We start from the raw sequence: 17,727 nt of genomic DNA, 5'->3' as shown, positions 1-17,727 counted from the left end.
ATATGGGAACAAAGAACCCCATATATCAGCCATAAACAGATTCTCTATATCCAGAGGTAATATTTCTCAGAATGCTGGCGGCAGGGCGGTATATTATAGGTGAGATCTATTTCTATCACACACTACCTATGGACTTCCTGAAGACAACTGGCTGACTGCTTCAGGAAACAGGATCTGGGACTGGTCAAATCCAACAGAGCTCTTTTTAAGATCCTGAGGTGGCAGTCAAAGGTTTTGTTTGCTTGTCTGAACTGAGAGTGAATGGCTAATAGGGAAACTGTGGCCCTTCAGATGTTGCGGGACTCCAGCTGCAGCCAGTTAATAATAATAATAATAATAAATAATAATTTATTATTTATACCCCGCCCATCTGGCTACTCTGGGCAGCTTCCAACAAAGATTAAAAATACATTAAAACATCAGTCATTTAAAACTTCCCTAAACAGGACTGCCTTCAGATGTCTTCTAAACGTCAGATGGGAGGGTGTTCCACAGGGTGGGTGCCACTACCGAGAAGGCCGTCTGCCTGGTTCCCTGTAACTTGGCTTCTTGCAGTGAGGGAACCACCAGAAGGCCCTCAGTGCTGGATCTCAGTGTCCAGGCAGAATGATGGGGGTGGAGACGCTCCTTCAGTTTGGTCATGGATGATGGGAGTTGTAGTCCATCTTTGACCTAATGCAATCAAACCTAACACACAGCATTAGTTGCCTATAACAGAATTATTGGAAGGGAGGGAGGAAGGGAGAGAAGGAGGAAGGTTAGAGAAGCATCTCATAAAGAGAGACAGCAGGTCACCCTCCATGTGTTTGTGTATGTATGTGTTGTTCAGACAACAACCTTTAATTACAGTGGTACTCAGGTTACATACGCTTCAGGTTACATACACTTCAGGTTACAGACTCCGCTAACCCAGAAATAGTGCTTCAGGTTAAGAACTTTGCTTCAGGATGAGAACAGAAATCGTGCTCCGGTGGCGCGGCGGCAACAGGAGGCCCCATTAGCTAAAGTGGTGCTTCAGGTTAAGAACAGTTTCAGGTTAAGTAGAGACCTCTGGAACGAATTAAGTACTTAACCTGAGGTACCACCGTATTCCATTAAAGTTTTGCACAGCACACTAGTAATACTCTTGCAGCACACTAGGGGGCCTTGACATAGAATTTCGGAATTGTTTCGAACCAAATACTATAGATTTTCCTCAGAGCTACTGCCAGAACCCAAGTACCGGTATTTTAATTGCCAGATGCTATTAGGCATCTGCTTTCAATCTATTTTGTTTGATTTTTAATCCATGTGATATTTAGCGCTTTGGATCAGCCACAGACTCGTGCTGGCACCAGTTACGTAAGTGAATTTCCTTGTGATCACTGTTCCTGCATGTGAACCACTTCTGAACTGAAGTGGCTTCGCGTTCTGGGATGTCCCTTCTGGGAAGCTGAATGACGCCATGGAACAAAAGGCAGCTTTTGTCTTCCATCAGAACATTCAATTTCCTGTCCTCAAAACACTCTGACATAACCACAGGTGTGGGAAGGAATCACTGCAATATTTGTGACATCATAGTCCCCGTCAGCTCGCAGCGTTACTTTCACAAGTGCTGCAGTGAAACCGCACATACACTCATACAAATGGCTGCATTGAAACTTGCCTCCCTGGTAATGTATGCTACATGACATGGGACAACACCCATTTTGAAAAAGCCTCTGGGCAACAGATTGCGCACATTAAAAGATGCACGGAGATAGCAAACGAAAACGGATGGCAGGCGATGGCAGTGAGGATAATGTGAGCCTCTCTCTCTCTCTCTGCAGGATCCTAAGTTTCCTTGTAACAAGGGCTTTCTTCATCCATGGACACTTCCTGAAATGGGGCCTGAAACTATGACGGCCTTGGAGCTGACATAGTTAATTCCTTCTTGACAATGGGATGGAATTGGGAAAGAAAATGTTGACCCACCTCCCTCTGCTCTGAGTTTGACCAGTGTCAGTAGGTTGTTGTTGTTTAGTCGTTTAGTCATGTCCGCCCCTTTGTGACCCCCTGGACCAGAGCACGCCAGGCACTCCTGTCTTCCACTGCCTCCTGCAGTTTGGTCAAACTCATGCTGGTAGCTTCGAGAACACTGTCCAACCATCTCGTCCTCTGTCGTCCCCTTCTCCTTACACCCTCTAACATCAGGGTCTTTTCCAGGGAGTCTTCTCTTCTCATGAGGTGGCCAAAGTATTGAAGCCTCAGCTTCAGGATCTGTCCTTCCAGTGAACACTCAGGGCTGATTTCCTTAAGAATGGATAGGTTTGATCTTCTTGCAGTCCATGGGACTCTCAAGAGTCTCCTCCAGCACCATAATTCAAAAGCATCAATTCTTCGGCGATCAGACTTCTTTATGGTCCAGCTCTCACTTCCATACATCACTACTGGGAAAACCATAGCTTTAACTATACGGACCTTCGTTGGCAAGGTATCAGTAGGTAGCATTTAGGAAATGGCTGCCACACCTTCTCTGAGGTCTCTTCAGTATCTCGGCCCTCTTCTTCTCTCCAATCTTTCCCTCTTTCCCATGTGGTGTACGCATGCCGTACTTTCAAAGCGCATTCATCCCCTTAAAAAATTATGGGCATTGTAGTTGACAACTCCTCACAGAGTTATGATCCCCGGCAACCCTTAACAAATGTCAGTTCCCAGGATTCTTTGAAGGAAACAATATATTTCAAAGTGTGTACACAGCCTAAGAATCTTCTCATTACTCCGAATCTCCTCAGATCAACGTTGGTTCCAGACAGGATGAGTGCCCTGTGCCCCTCACACATGGAAATTCGTTGCAGCGTCCACATAATGACCTTGGTATTAAAATGCCAGCCTGTGTTTTATTCCCATTTAATCCAAATTTACCCTTTCCGAGGGGAAATCCAGTAAGTTAAAAAAAACAACCAACCTGTTGCCAACAACCCATTTGTGATATCTCAATGACTCATTGGCATTTGTAAGCAAAGGACAGGATTTAACTAAGTTGTTGCGTGTGTGGAATGAGGTCTGCTCATACAACAAGACTTCCCCTGTCCTCCTGCCCCATAGGCCCTGTGTGCCCCTTAAATCTAGGGGAACCCTCAGAGCAGGTTTAAGGGGTGCATGAGGAACATGCAGGGGAGAAGTCTCATTGCATGAGCAGACCTTGTTCCACACAGACAAATACCCCACTTAGCCTATGTTGCATTCCCCCCGAAGTGTGGAATTGCTGTACGTTTTGCCATCATCCAATCATTGTTGTCCCCTCTTTTTCTGGTGGTTCTTCTATATTTTCTCAGTCCACATAAAGTCTGCCATTCTTTTCAGAAGAATGGAAGAGTATTACAATCTCCTCCTCCTGCAGGTAGACAGTGATTAGGTGGATGAACATATCAACAATGCGGCACATTTTCGCTATAATTTTTTCAGGTGCTATTTTATCACCCTGTTGTTTTTAATCTATGTTTTAATTTAAACACTTTTCTGGATGGATAGATGATAGATAATTATTTGAGTATTAGTGAAATGCAATCTAAATGCTATAAAACTATAAATGCTAACTTTGAAATGATTTTTAAAACTGCTTTCCAGTCACCAGCATTTTAGCAACGTGGTTAAAAACACTGGCAAGTTTTTGTTTAAAAAATCATCTTTTAAATTAGCGTTTCGTTCAAGGGGGTATAGTTTGCTTTTTAACACACGCACGCACACGGTGGAAAAGCATTTTAGAGCTGATTAAGAAATTCATTATAGGAAAAAATAAATAAACAGGGTGATACCATGACACTAATCACAAAGATTATAGTGCATGTGTGCTTGTCATCAGATGGCTGCTCAGATGAACTGAGCATTTCTCTTTCCTGCCTATGCCACACTCAAGGAACATAATGGGATATGAAAGAAGCTCAATACTTCCAGTAGTGTAGAAACTAGAAAACCAGTTGCTGTTCTGCTTTCAGCTTACAGTGGAAGAGCAATGTTTGGGAATCACTGGGAGCCAGTCTACGGGAAGCAGCCTTAAAACAAAAGTACCAGCAGCAAAGAGAAGGGACAGTGAATGACGTGTGAGGAAGATGATGAGACAGCCTAAGTGATGATGGCTGGTGTTCATGGAGACAGGGCGGAAGACTGGGAGCCCAAACCATAACTCGAGTCAGAGCCAATGTTGAGCCATCTCATTCTAGTTTTGTCTCTATCCTCGATGCTGAGTTTAACAAGGGCAACACTGAGATGGAAGAGGAGGAGAAGGAAGATAACAGCTAGGGCCACTCTCTACGCAAGAAAGCAGGCGGGAAGAGACTGGCTGAAGCAAACCAAGATTGATGGGGCAGCTCCCCACATGTCCTAATGGATAAGCCTCTACTGCAGTCAAGGCTGGATGGGAGATTGTCAGAAGCTCAAGGTGAGAGTGGCATCATCATTCCCTCTAGTTCAGAGATGAATGTTGGTCCCTATGTCACCAAAACTGGACTATATCCACACAAAGAGAGAAAGGTATATGATATCTGGGAGAGCCCCAAGGCATAGTGGGGAAAACCCAAAGGGCAGGAAATATCCACAAATATTTCAAATGAATAGTAAGTATGGAAGTGGCATTGGAATGACTGTTGGGGAGTGGGTGGAACAGGAGGACAGAGGGATGCATTTAGTTTTTGAAGTAATTTTGTACTTCGGATGGCTCCATTTCCCCCACCCTCCCAGGCCTTGGGCAAATCATATGCTGTGAGCCCCCATGAAGTAGACTCACCTGACCCCAGTGAAGGTTGTGTTGTGTTTCCACCAGCAACGTTCAGCCCGGACACTGAGGTCCATCTCTGAGGGCCTTTTGGCACTTCCCTCACTGCAAGAAGTGAAATTACAGGGAACCAAGCAGAGGGCCTTCTTGGTAGTGGCACCCGCCCTGTGGGAACACCCTCCCATCAGATGTCAAGCAGATAAAGAACTACACAGCTTTTAGAAGACATCTGGAGTCAGCCCTGTTTAGGGAAGTTTCTAATGTTTGATGTTTTATCATGTTTTTTACATGTGTTGGAAGCAGTCCATAGTGGCTGAGGCAACCCAGCCAGATGGGCAGGGTATTAATAGCAATATAAATAATAATAATAATTGTTATTTCTTCCATTCTTAGTCCACCCACACCACTGGCCTCTCAAAGGCTAGGGGAACAGCAGGCAAAGCAGACTGGGGAGAGTCACACACTGAAGCGAGTATGATAAACTCACTAAGGACATTGACTACATCCAGGCAGAAGGCCTCTTTGCAGTAGGAATGCACTACAGTGGTACCTCGGGTACTTAAGTACTTAATTTGTTCTGGAGGTCTGTACTTAACCTGAAACTGTTCTTAACCTGAAGCACCACTTTAGCTAATGGGGCCTCCTGCTGCTGCCGCGCCGCCGGAGCACGATTTCTGTTCTCATCCTGAAGCAAAGTTCTCAACCTGAAGCACTATTTCTGGGTTAGCGGAGTCTGTAACCTGAAGCGTATGTAACCCGAGGTACCACTGTACTTCCTTCAAGTGCCTTTCTCAATCCACTGAGAAAGCAACAGAAAGGGCGAAGCAGCCTGGGGATTGCATTGTTTTGGAGTGCTATCCTTTCAGGCCTTGAGTCTTCTGTGGGTCTTGAACAGGTGACATTAGGGTTGTCAGGCAGGGATTCAGTCTGTATGCCACCCTTGTGCTCTGGCGAGACTCCTCCATGGTCTTCAACCTTCCTCAGAAATGGGTAGACTACAACTCCCATCATCCTTGACCATTAGGCTGGCTGTGGATGATGGGAGTTGTAGTCTACCCACAGCTGGGGACCAATGGACTCAAGGGAGCGGCTGCAGAAAGACCGAGCACACCAGCCAATGAAGCCTCCCCATAGCAACCTTCTCTTGGTTAACATCTGTGCTGTTAATTCCTGCAAATGGGTCTGCTTATTGTTCTGAGCAAGCGGGATACCTGCTCTTGCTGAATGCTAATTTATCTAATTAAATCATTTGTGAATTGCTTCCTATGAAACATCTCAAATCAATTAACGATAATAACTCAACAATTTTTTTAAAAAAAACAACCCGCAGATGTACATCATCTTCATCTACAAAAACAATTCAAATCCAATGCAGATAAAGGCTACAATCCATCAACAATTCCCCATGGTCCCTTCGAAGTCTTCAATTCTATGATTCCACTTAAAAAGTTGGTTGAGAAAGAAAGGTTTTCCAAAACAAAACAAAAAACCCACAGTAGGATACAGATCACCTTTGCCTTCTTTCCCCTTTGCTTTGTGTTCTACAGCTCAGAATTCATGTGTGACACACTGAAATTTCCAAGGGTTCTGGGAAGTTTCTCTGTTATCACTGATCCAGCAACGTTGATATGACATTCATAATGATGGAGGAAATTCTCGTTTCATATGAAAAGCCTCTTTTAAATAAAGGATGTTCGCTCTAGTGTTCCGGGTGCACAGAGCAGCAAAGGTTCTCAAAGCACCACCAATGTGCTATGTGAGCACGAACCACAAGGATCCTATTTCCTTAATAACTGCATTTAGCACTTGTGTTGTTGAAGTGGTTGGCGCAAAAGTTACAGGTCTTTAGGGCATTAGGAAGTGCACCCCTAGATCCTAGAGTCAGAGGCAGTCATGGTGCTGGAAACCTTTGGAGGGAAAAGTGCTCTCTTTGGCGCATGTCTTGCTTACAGGCGTCATGAATTCATGTGAGAACAGGATGCTGGACAAGATGGGACACAGGCCTGATATTCCAGAGCTCTTATGATGTTCTCAGAGCTGCAAGGCATCCCCAAAGCTTACCACGCCCAGATTTTATAACGGGAGAAGCAAACTTGAAACTTGAATGTGAAGCAAACTGGAAAGACTGGACCTTTAAATATTTGGCCCTTTTGAAACAGCTGCCCCAAGTTTGTGCTTGTAAAGATGTGCGTCAGTTTCCTGATTAGCCTGCACAACAAAGATAAGCCACTGTTCAGAGTGAAATCTGAAGGCGCAGGTAGACTCCCTGGATTCTTCAACAGCCTGCCTCATCTGCAGAGAAATGAGAAGGAGAGAGGGTTTCACACATGCGGTTTCCGATTGCTTGGAAAAAACCGTGGAGAGAAGGGGAAAGCAGGGAACGTCAGTCCTCACAACTGTTTCATTGGGGCAAGACCTCCTGAGAAGAGTTGCTGGGATCACTTGCCTGTACAGTGGTACCTCGGGTTACATATGCTTCAGGTTACATATGCTTCAGGTTACATACGCTTCAGGTTACAGACTCGGCTAACCCAGAAATAGTGCTTCAGGTTAAGAACTTTGCTTCAGGATGAGAACAGAAATTGTGCTCCGGCGGCGTGGCAGCAGCAGGAGGCCCCATTAGCTAAAGTGGTGCTTCAGGTTAAGAACAGTTTCAGGTTAAGAACGGACCTCCGGAACGAATTACAGTGGTGCCTCGCAAGACGAAAAGAATCCGTTCCGCGATTCTCTTCGTCTAGCGGTTTTTTCGTCTTGCGAAGCAAGCCCATTGACGGCTTAGCGGCTTAGCGCTATTAGCGGTTTAGCAGCTTTTAGCGGCTTAGCGGATAAGCGGATAAGCGGCTTAGCGGCTTAGAAAGGGGGGGGGGAGGAAAAAAAACCCCGCAGGAACTCCCAAGACATTTTTGTCTTGCGAAGCAAGCCCATAGGAAATTCGTTTTGCGAAGCACCTCCAAAACGGAAAACTCTTTTGTCTAGCGAGTTTTCCGTCTTGCGAGGCATTCGTCTTGCGGGGCACCACTGTAAGTACTTAACCCGAGGTACCACTGTACTGTTTTGGTTTCTTTGAATAAAGAGTTAACTTCACTGACAATGATGGGTGTGTTTTTATATTGTTGACCTACACCTGACTCCGGCTCCTGACATTTTCATTCCCGACCACAGACGAGCAGCAAGTACTGCTTCCTTCTCCATTTTCGTCAGGCTTCTCTGACCGCCCTTCCTGTGGCTAATCCGCTTCCTAACAAGAGTTTAATAAGGAGATTGGGCAGGTATTAAAGAGGCAGGTGATGAAGCAAGTTACAGTGCTCAGGAAAACATCCTCCCACCCGGTTTTTGCTTTCCTTCGACGTTTTCCTCTACTGCCACACCCTAGGGGGGAAAAAACCACAAACAGGGTTACTTCATCACCATGAATGTCACTGTAGGGGCTTCCCCTTTGAGCAGCTGGGATCTCTTAGCAAAACAAAAGAGAAGAGCAGGGGGGAAGATGGCCCAAGGGAACGGTTTAAAGCTGAAAAGCATTCAGTTTTCTTAGAAAACCAGTTTCATACTGTCATCTAGATGCCAAAGACAAGCCCATGCATGTCCATTTCAACAGGAAATGGAGCTCACAGTTGCACACCCGATGCCATGCCCGAAACCCAGATGAGCCAGGTCATACTATTTGTTGTTGTTGTTTAGTTGTTTAGTCGTGTCCGACTCTTCGTGACCCCATGGACCAGAGCACGTCAGGCACTTCTGTCTTCCACTGCCTCCCACAGTTTGGTCAAACTCATATTGGTAGCTTCGAGAACACTGTCCAAGCATCTCGTCCTCTGTCGTCCCCTTCTCCTTGTGCCCCTTCTCCTTGTACAGTGAAACCTTGGGTTGCAGACATAATCTGTGACGGAGGCACGTCTGCAACCCGCAGCGTTCACAGTCTGAAGTGCAGTGTCTGCGCAGGCACCGGCGCGATTTGGCACTTCTGTGCATGTGCGAGCGGCGAAACTCGGAAGTAACCCGTTCCGGTACTTCCGGGTTTCCCGCGGTCCGCAACCCAAATCACGTAACCTGAAGCGTCCATAACATGAGGTATGACTGTAAAAATGGGTTATTAAAAAAAAAAAGAGAGGAAATAAGCGAAGCAGTTGAAAAAAGATTGAAAATGGTAACCATTGAAGGGCAGAGGGGAGTCAAAGGATTCAGGGAATCCTAAATGATGATGATGTTTAATGTTTGAATTTAAATATGCAATGTAAAATTCAATAAAGAAGATCTGCAAAAAAAAAGAAAGAAAAAAGAATGCTGTTGTGGTTTGCTGGCTACAAGATGAATAGAAAAGGCACATTTGCCCACATGTGTGTTGAGGAAAAAAGGCCTTTGCCAGAATAGTGTGGAATGATCTGTGAAGGACCTTCCCAGTAAGCTCCCCAGTTCTGCCTTTGGACTCCCCGGTTGGAGAAAGGCAATCTGGAGATTCTTCTTGCTCTGGAATTCACTGCAAGGTCCAGTGTGCCCAACACACAGCCAGCCTAGTGGAGATTCTGACCATTCCTAACTGAAACCTAAACTGCCCAGGGGAATGTCCTGTCCTCCTAATAATCCCAACATTGCACAGAAAGGTACAGCACACAGCTTTGAAATCCACATGACATATTTCACTGCCACCGGCCAATTGCCACATTCTTGCTTTCCCCACGTGCTCCCTTTGTTTGACAACATAAGCGTGTGTCTGCGAGGAGGGGAAGAGAAGATGGTGGTGGACTAACATATAAACCTCCACATAAGCTGTGTGCAAGCGAACCAGGATGAATGTTTGACACTCGGCATTTATCCTGATTTGCTTGCATGGAGGTAACACGTCTTCTGTCAATCAATTGCTTATTCCCCACTTTTTATTGGGTTTCCCCATCACTTTCCTAACTGCAAAAAGTCTTTTTTTAAAGTGGGTTTGTTGCAGGAGAGCACATACTGTACTGATCCACTTTACTTGTGCAAACCTAAATTTATGTTTGGGCTTTAATCCACCCTGAAAAACGCTGACATTCTGGAGGCAAAATTGTACTTTGGCTGAAGATACCTGGGTTGACATTCCTGATCAGCCAGGCGCCTTGATTGCAATTCCATGGATGCTTATCTAAAGTAAGTTCCCTTGAGCTCAATGTTGCCTGTTTCAACTTGTAAAACACAATGAGCCTTAACAAAAGATCTTCAGTCAACTGAAATAAAATGGCCTGGGTTCATGGATCCTCCTCAGTTTAGTATTGCATCTCTTCCATAACCTGGAAAAATGCTAGCATGGACATACCTTGTGGGCTCTTCCCACCTGTCCCAAATCTCCTCATACCAGTGGAGCTGTGTGAAAGGATTGCATGCCGTGGCATCATGGTTCTCAGGAGGACCAAACCCACCCTAGAAATAAATTAGGCCTGGGCAGTGCTTTTTTTTAGAGGTACGCAGGGGTACACATACCCCTAAACATTTTGTGAATCTTTGTAATTTTGTCCATTTACTGTATTTATTTTTCCTGATTTGAGCTATAAAATGATGATTTTCTTGAGTCAAAATGAGAGTACCCCTAAACAATTTTTTTTGTAGGAAAAAAGCACTGGACCTGGGCTGCCAAAATTCCAGGGGCACCGGCTGTCTCAATATATCTTGGGAAGAGAGAGAGAGCCACTGCCTTTTAAGGAAGCATAGAAAGGCAGCCTAGTGGTACATTGGATGTTCCCCTCTGTTCTAGGGCAGAGGTGGGGAAGCTTCTAGATGGGTGGGTGGACATCGTCTGATGTCATTATGGCATGAGATGATTGCTAGGTGGGTTGTTTCGCCCACCTGTTCCAGTCCCCTGTGCAGCGCTTCCTAAGCTGATGGTTGGGTGCTTGGGAAACAGAACACAAGGGGTTTTCCAGCCTTGTGTTCAGCACTTGGGAAATGCTATCAGGAATTTGGGAGCACTGTGCAAAACGCTTTGCGAGCCCTGCGCTCAGTGGTTCTCAAGTGCAGAGCCTAGGGCTGGCGAAGCTGATTTCTGCTGGGATGAGCTTTGTGGCTGGAATCCCCATGAGGAACTCAGTTGCACAGTCAATCCAGCAGGCTTGATGCCTAAAGTGGCAGCTTTCTGTGGGGATTGACTGCACAGTCAAGTTGCCTAGCAGGAAACTGGTTGCAAAGCCCATCTATCCTATTTGCTCCACACCTGATGTCCTATATGATGTCAGGTGCGCAGCAGGTTTGGGGGAAATGGCCTCATGGGCCAAATTTTGGCTCTCTGCCAGGCCAGGTTTGGCCTGTGGGCTGGAGGTTCCCAACCCCTCTTCTAAGTAAGGCAATCCAGAGCCGCCTTATTTCCATTGTCTGTGGAGGATATGGAAACATTGACAAAGAAGGGGAGAAGGGTGGAGGGCAGAGAAGTGAAAGACATTAAAACTTAAACGTGAGAAAATATGTCAGCGTATAGAAGTAAGATTATCTGCTCTGCGAGAGCACTCTTGCTTTAGTCTCATTTCAGAGCTGAGCTCTGGAAAAACCAGTTTTGTCAGTTTGCTGCAGAAGCTAAATGTGAATACAGACCCTCCAGGTGTCTCTATTTTCCAAGGATGTCCCTGATTTAGAGAAGCCGTCCCACATTCTGATTTGATCCTGGAATGTCCCACTTTTCCTTAGGATGTCCCTATTTTCACTGGAGGGTATGGAGTTATCTGACCCCTGAGCTGTCTGAAGGCAATCCTGTGTAGGGAAGGTTTTTTTAATGCTTAATGTTTTATTATGTTTTTATATATGTTGGAAGCTGCCCAGAGTGGCTGGGGCAACCCAGTAAGATGTGTGGGGTATAAATAGTAAAATTATCATTATGGAATGGGACGTCCCTATTTTCATGGGAGAAATGTTGGAGGGTATGTGAACAGCACTGATCGACTAGAGTTTGGTACATCATGGCTCCTGCCACCCAAAACAATATTAAAAATCCCCGGAAGAGCTTTGTAACTCTTCTAAAATGAGATGTGATTTTTTAAAAATAATACAGGGATAGACATATGTTTAGATGAATAAACTAAAGACGCCAAATAAATAGCCAAATAAAGGCACCCTGTCCCTCCTATTTTTCTTAATTGGGAATTTCTTTGGATTTGTTGTTGTTGTTTGGTTAAGGAGGGGTCCCTTTGAAAAAAAAGGTGGTCCTTGATTCCACCTTGCTCTATTTATTTCTTGAAAGGGGTGTAGGTGTTTTGCCTCTTTTTGTGGAAGGTAGAGTTTGGCACTTTGCCCATTTTTCTTCTGTGAAATACCGTATTGTTTGCTCTATAAGACTCACTTTTCCCCTCTAAATAGTAAGGGGAAATGTGTGTGCGTCTTATGGAGCGGATGCAGGCTGTGCAGCTATCCCAGAAGCCAGAACAGCAAGAGGGATTGCTGCTTTCACTGCGCAGCGATCCCTCTTGCCGTTCTGGCTTCTGAGATTCAGAATATTTTTTTTCTTGTTTTCCTCCTCCAAAAACTAGGTGCGTCTTGTGGTCTGGTGCGTCTTATAGAGCGAAAAATACGGTAGGTACTTCTATCTGGAAGGACACTCTTGTGCTATAGTGCAACTAAGGTAGGACAAAACCCTTCCCCCAACCTTCCTCCTTTGCCTCGTCTTTAGCCTCAAGTGGATCTTTGAGGAAGAAAGTGATATAAGAAAAAAATTGCTCCTTTTCCCTTATGGGGTACCCAAGAGCCCATATAGAGTCCTTTTGTAGGTTCTCTATCGGTAGGAGAAAATAACAGAGGCCAACCAGAGAATATTGAGAAGCAAAGCAGCTAGTAAGCCTGATCTTTATTAACTGTTGCAACAGGGTGCTCCCCCACATGCAGGAGAGAGGAGGAGGAGCCAGAACAAAGATGTGCCTTCCCTTATATAGACATTTTAAATTGCCTGCCCTGGAGTCCAATACCACCCCCAGAAACATCATACATACATCACAGAAAAGGCAGTCTACAACAGAAATCTGAGTGCATTGTTTATCTCCTGTCTGGCAAGTTACTTGATTGCATCATCTGGGTTTTGGCCACTCTTTTGTTATTATAACTACTTAATTCCTGAATCCAGGTCACAGGTCACAGGCTCACACCCTGTTCATATATTGAATGTGCCCTTAAGACAGGATTTGTGAAGAAAGAGACAATGGGGAGGTTTCCCACTTTGACCTTGCAGAGAAATATTTGAGGTCAATTTGTTCAGGACCTAATCTGTGGGGTTTCAGACATGTGGTTTATATATAAAGTTATGAACATTTAATGTTTTTATATATGACCTTAAAATTCTTATAACAAAAACTTTATCCTTCTTTTATATGCCTGGCTAATTAGAGCTTTGTGTGAAAGGCCTTTCCACCAAAACCTTCACCAGTTGAGGGTGGAAAAACGCTTGTGGTTATCTTCCATTTTGGAAGGCAGGGCTCCTTCTCAATGTGCAGGGGATGGGGAAGGAAGCATGCACAGGGGGTGGCGAGGGGATAGGGGGTCAATGCACAGAAACCAGAGCAGCAGGACTCATCACCAGATCCAGAAGGGCCCCTGTCTCCATGAACACGGTGGGCTCTGAGGCGTAGGAGCAGTGTGTGTGTGGGGGTGCTCTAGGACAGGGTTCGGCCAACTCCTAGGAGACTGCGATCAACTCACAGAATAAAAAACTGGCAGTGATCTACCCCTTTTGGGGGTTTGCGGGGGGGGGGGGTTCAGGTCAAAGTTGTTGAGCTTTTTTAGGGAGAAAGGGGGAAAGTTGCTTGCCAAAAGATCACTGGAGATCGTGCAACAATGGAGGGCGGAGGGCGGGGGCGGATTCTATTTTACCACCACTAAGGAAAGGGAGCCAGCGATTGACCGCGATCTACCAACACCTCCCGGGGATCTACCAGTAGATCGCGATCAACCTGTTGGACATCCCTGCTCTAGGAGGCTGAGGCAGGCTCCTGAACCTCTATGGGGCTGTGCTTTGGGTTTGACTCTGGACAGTATCCTGACTGCTGGACTTCAGACTTGGCTACTTGGATTGACCCTGGACTGTGTTTCCAGACCTTTGGAATTTGCTTGTTTGGATTGGCCCCTGGACTTTGAATTCTGGAAGGAATACGGATTTCCTGCCAGGTAGGCCAGGGGTTCAGGGCAGAGGTTTGACCAAGGTGGGGGCTTGCCCGGCTTCTATTTTACTGTCCCTCCAGAGAGGAAGAAATGTGGCAACAGTGGGGAACCATCGCAGGACAATGAATAAAGCAGAATAAATCCACACCTAATGCACTATTAGTGTTGCCAGAAGCGTGTTGCAATAAAACACCAGTCTTCTTGATTGCAGGGATAGAGATGTGATGAGACAAATTTGGAATTCCCTGAGCCTACTCAAATTAGTGAAATTCCATTCATCTTAGAAAACTGGAAAACCAACAGAGAGCCAAATATGGGTGGGCAGGTTGTTTTCTAAGTAAAGGAAATTCTAAGTTGTGTTTATGAGCAATAAACAAGTATGTAGCTGGGACAGTAGCTCTGAGCAAAGGTGCTGCCTTTTGTTATGCTAATATTGCATTCTGACTGGGGGTGGTTTTTGACAGGAAGGAAAACGTTTTGGTATTAAAGAAATTCCTTTGTAATACACCAAAAAATCCATCCCTTTGAATGTTGTTGTTCTTATTAACCAGTCCATTAATCCTATTTTCTAATGGTTAGAAAGGGAAGTCAAACTGGGAAGGTCAGCAGCTCCGTGGTTAAATATGTGACTGAATTGAATGTCTCTGGGTTTTATTAAAAAAATAAAAACAGCAGCCAAAGACAAAAGGAGTGGGGATCAGTATCAGAAAAGCGGTGTATGGGGAGGGATGTTCAGTTCCACACGCATACCCTCCAACATTTCTCCGAAGAAAATAGTGTGATACCCTTTTCCATAACAACAACAACTTTATTATTTATACCCCACCCATCTGACTGGCTTGCCCCAGCCACTCTGAGCTGCTTCCAACAGCCAAGGAGATAAGTAATTACAAAAACTTTAGAACAGGCATAAGCAAACTCTGGCCCTCCAGATGTTTGGGACTACAATTCCCATCACCCCTAGCTAACAGGACCAGTGGTCAGGGATGATGGGAATTGTAGTCCCAAACATCTGGAGGGCTGGAGTTTGCCTATGCCTGCTTTAGAAGATATCTGAAGGCAGCTCTGTATAGGGAACTTTTAAAATCATTGTTATATAACATTAAAGATTTAAAAAGTTCCCTATACAGGGCTTCCTTCAGATATCTTCTAAAGTTTTTGTAGTTACTTATCTCCTTGGCTCAGGGGGTTGCATAACTCCATACCCTCCAACATTTCTCCAATGAAGATAGGGACGTCCTACCATACCCTCCAACATTTCTTGGATGAAAATAGGGATGTACTGAGGAAAAGCGGGACATTCCAGGATCAAAACAGAAATTGGGACAGTGTCTGTAAATCCGGGACTGTCCCTGGAAAATAGGGAAACTGCCCACACACCCTCACACCAGTGATGCACCAGGGTCTTTTCTGTCGTGGCTCCCTGTTTGTGGAATGGTCTCCCCAGGGAGGTTCGTCTGGTGCCTTCATTATACAGTGGTGCCTCGCAAGACAAAATTAATCCGTTCCGCGAGTCTCTTCGTTTAGCGGTTTCTTCATCTTGCAAAGCAAGCCCATTGACGGCTTAGCGGATTAGCGCTCTTAGCGGCTTTTAGCGGCTTATCGGCTTAGCGGATAAGCAGATAAGCGGCTTAGCGGCTTAGAAAAAGGGGGGAAAAGGAAAAAAGACCCGCAGGAACTCGCAAGACATTTTCGTCTTGCGAAGCAAGCCCATAGGGAAATTCGTTTTGCGAAGCACCTCCAAAACGGAAAACCCTTTCGTCTAGCGGGTTTTCCGTCTTGCGAGGCATTCGTCTTGCGGGGCACCACTGTATATTTTTAGGCGCCAGGTGAAAACATTCTCTTCAACCAGGCCTTTGGCTGATTAATATCCTACAGCCTTTGAAATGTAAAGGGTGTGTGTGTTACTGTTTTGTTGCTTGGGTTTTAATTATTTACTTTTGTTTTTATCTTGTATTTTATTCTGTGAACCGCCCTTGATGCTTCAACTTTGTTTTTCTTTCTCTGTTTCAACCTCAGCCAATTCCAATCTACAGTATTAAATGTTTGGAATAAGTCAGAAGCCCAAGGCAGTATAAGTTCCTCAACTAAGTTTATTCAACATTTGTCAGTGACAACAGCTCACTCATAGGAACACAAGAACCAAACTGACTGGACAACACACTAATAATTCTGAGCATGAACTGACCGTTGACAGTTGAAGTGCATGCGCTTACTTGCCATTAGAACGTTCATCTACCAACGCGCCTTGTAACATAAAATGTGTTAAACACAATACATAACACTCCTCTCCCCCAACTTCCTAACAAAAGGAACAAACATAGTCATCAAGGTGTGCCGGCCTTTTCCGCACCCACTGGGACTGTCGCAGTAATTGTGCCCGAGTGGGTGACCCAGGAGCTTCCTCCAGTACCCGCAGTCTGAGTGGGGCAGTCAGTGAGGCCGGCTCCAAAGGGGTCACTGCCGATGGAGCCACTGAGGATTCTGGCCTGAAGTCGCCCTGCTGGGGTAACTCAGTCACCGGCAACCCGTCTGGTTCCCACCCTGGCCTAGGCACAGAATCTTCCAAAGTACCCATTTCTCTGTCCTCTGGTTCTGCTTGAAGTTCCGTGTTCGGAGGTGCCCTGGCTCTGATCTGGTCGAGATGTCTCTTCCAAACCAGTCCCCCCTCCAACCCTACCTTGTAGGAAACCAGAACTGTACAATGGGCAATGATACCAGGGACCCAACCCTGTCCGGGCCCATAGTTTCGGATGTACACAGTGTACCCCGGGGAGAACCCTCTTGGAGCCCCCTGCACCACATATATTATGGAGTAGGATGAGCTGGTATCCAACTCCATAGTGCACGGGGTTCCCTCTATCTTGAGTTGTATCCTAAGCTTATTGGACCCCGGGGACGGAAGTTGAAGTACCCTGGCTGGAGAGATGGACTGTAACTCCTCCTCTATGTAGAGCCATTGCTTGGGTGTGCTCCGGAAGTCTTGGAGCAGCAGACTTGACCAATGTGCCCAGTCTTCCCACAGTGGCGACATGTGGCGTCCCAAACCTGCATGTCCGACGCTTGTGGTTTTCTCTGCAGCTGGCGTAGGTCCCTCGAGGTGCATCAGATGACCGCTGGTTCTATGATGCGCTCGTAGCTTGGGAGCGGTCATGTTGGTCGGATCGGTCCAAAGCTTGGTGGACATACTCATTGTGGGAATCTACGGAATACAACCGGTCTCGCTGGATACAATGAGTTCTCCTTTTGGTATGTGGGCTGTGGGCCGCCTCGTGGGCGTTATCCTTCTCAAAGGCCGTGGCTATATTCACTGCTTCCATCATCATGATGTCGTCTTTTGCCAGCAGCTTGTGGTGGTGATGGCTGTCTCGCACGCCACTGATGATCCTTTCGGGAAGTCGTTCCTCAATGTCAGCGAATTGACAATACATCGCAATCGCCCGGAGCGCTGTGATGTCTTCGCTCGCTGACTCTTGCGCTTGTTGCTCTCTGTGTGCAAAGTCGTAGCGGCGGTGGTTCTTAGTTGGCTGAGGTGCAAGGTATCTTGTCATAGCTTGTGTCAGCTCATCAAAAGTGCATGCCTCTATGTCCCTGGGTGCCATCAGATCTTCCAGTAGAGTGATGGCAGAACTTCCCAGCACCGTCAGTAGCACATCCACCTTGTCTGCCTCCCTAGTGAAGTCAGACGTAGCTCTTTATTCGGTGGAGCCACTGTAGCCATTCTGCAGGATGGCTCATATCGAAGTCCGGTGGCGGCCGACTATGACTGATAGCCATCCTCGGATCCTCGGATCGCTTTCTCTTTTATTCCTTACATTTCTTGGGAAGATGCACAACAATGTGTGAGGACACTTGCTTTTGATTCCATATACCCAGATACATGCTGGCACACTGGG

General features: G+C 45.9%; 1 protein-coding gene across 1 annotated transcript in view; it reads right to left on the bottom strand.

Annotated features, from left to right (window-relative positions):
- The window catches only part of IL23A (interleukin 23 subunit alpha), a 38,958-nt gene extending 21,459 nt beyond the window's left edge, over nt 1–17,499 (bottom strand). Inside the window, exon 1 of the mRNA XM_079966439.1 lies at nt 16,880–17,499. Coding sequence (XP_079822565.1) covers nt 16,880–16,885 — 6 coding nt within the window. The 5' untranslated portion in view covers nt 16,886–17,499. The remainder of the gene's footprint in view (nt 1–16,879) is intronic.
- Nucleotides 17,500–17,727: the final 228 nt, after the last annotated feature.

This window comes from Podarcis cretensis (genome assembly GCF_951804945.1).
Source record: "Podarcis cretensis genome assembly, chromosome: 2".
Taxonomy (NCBI): domain Eukaryota; kingdom Metazoa; phylum Chordata; class Lepidosauria; order Squamata; family Lacertidae; genus Podarcis; species Podarcis cretensis.
This window is presented reverse-complemented; position numbering and strand designations above follow the sequence as displayed.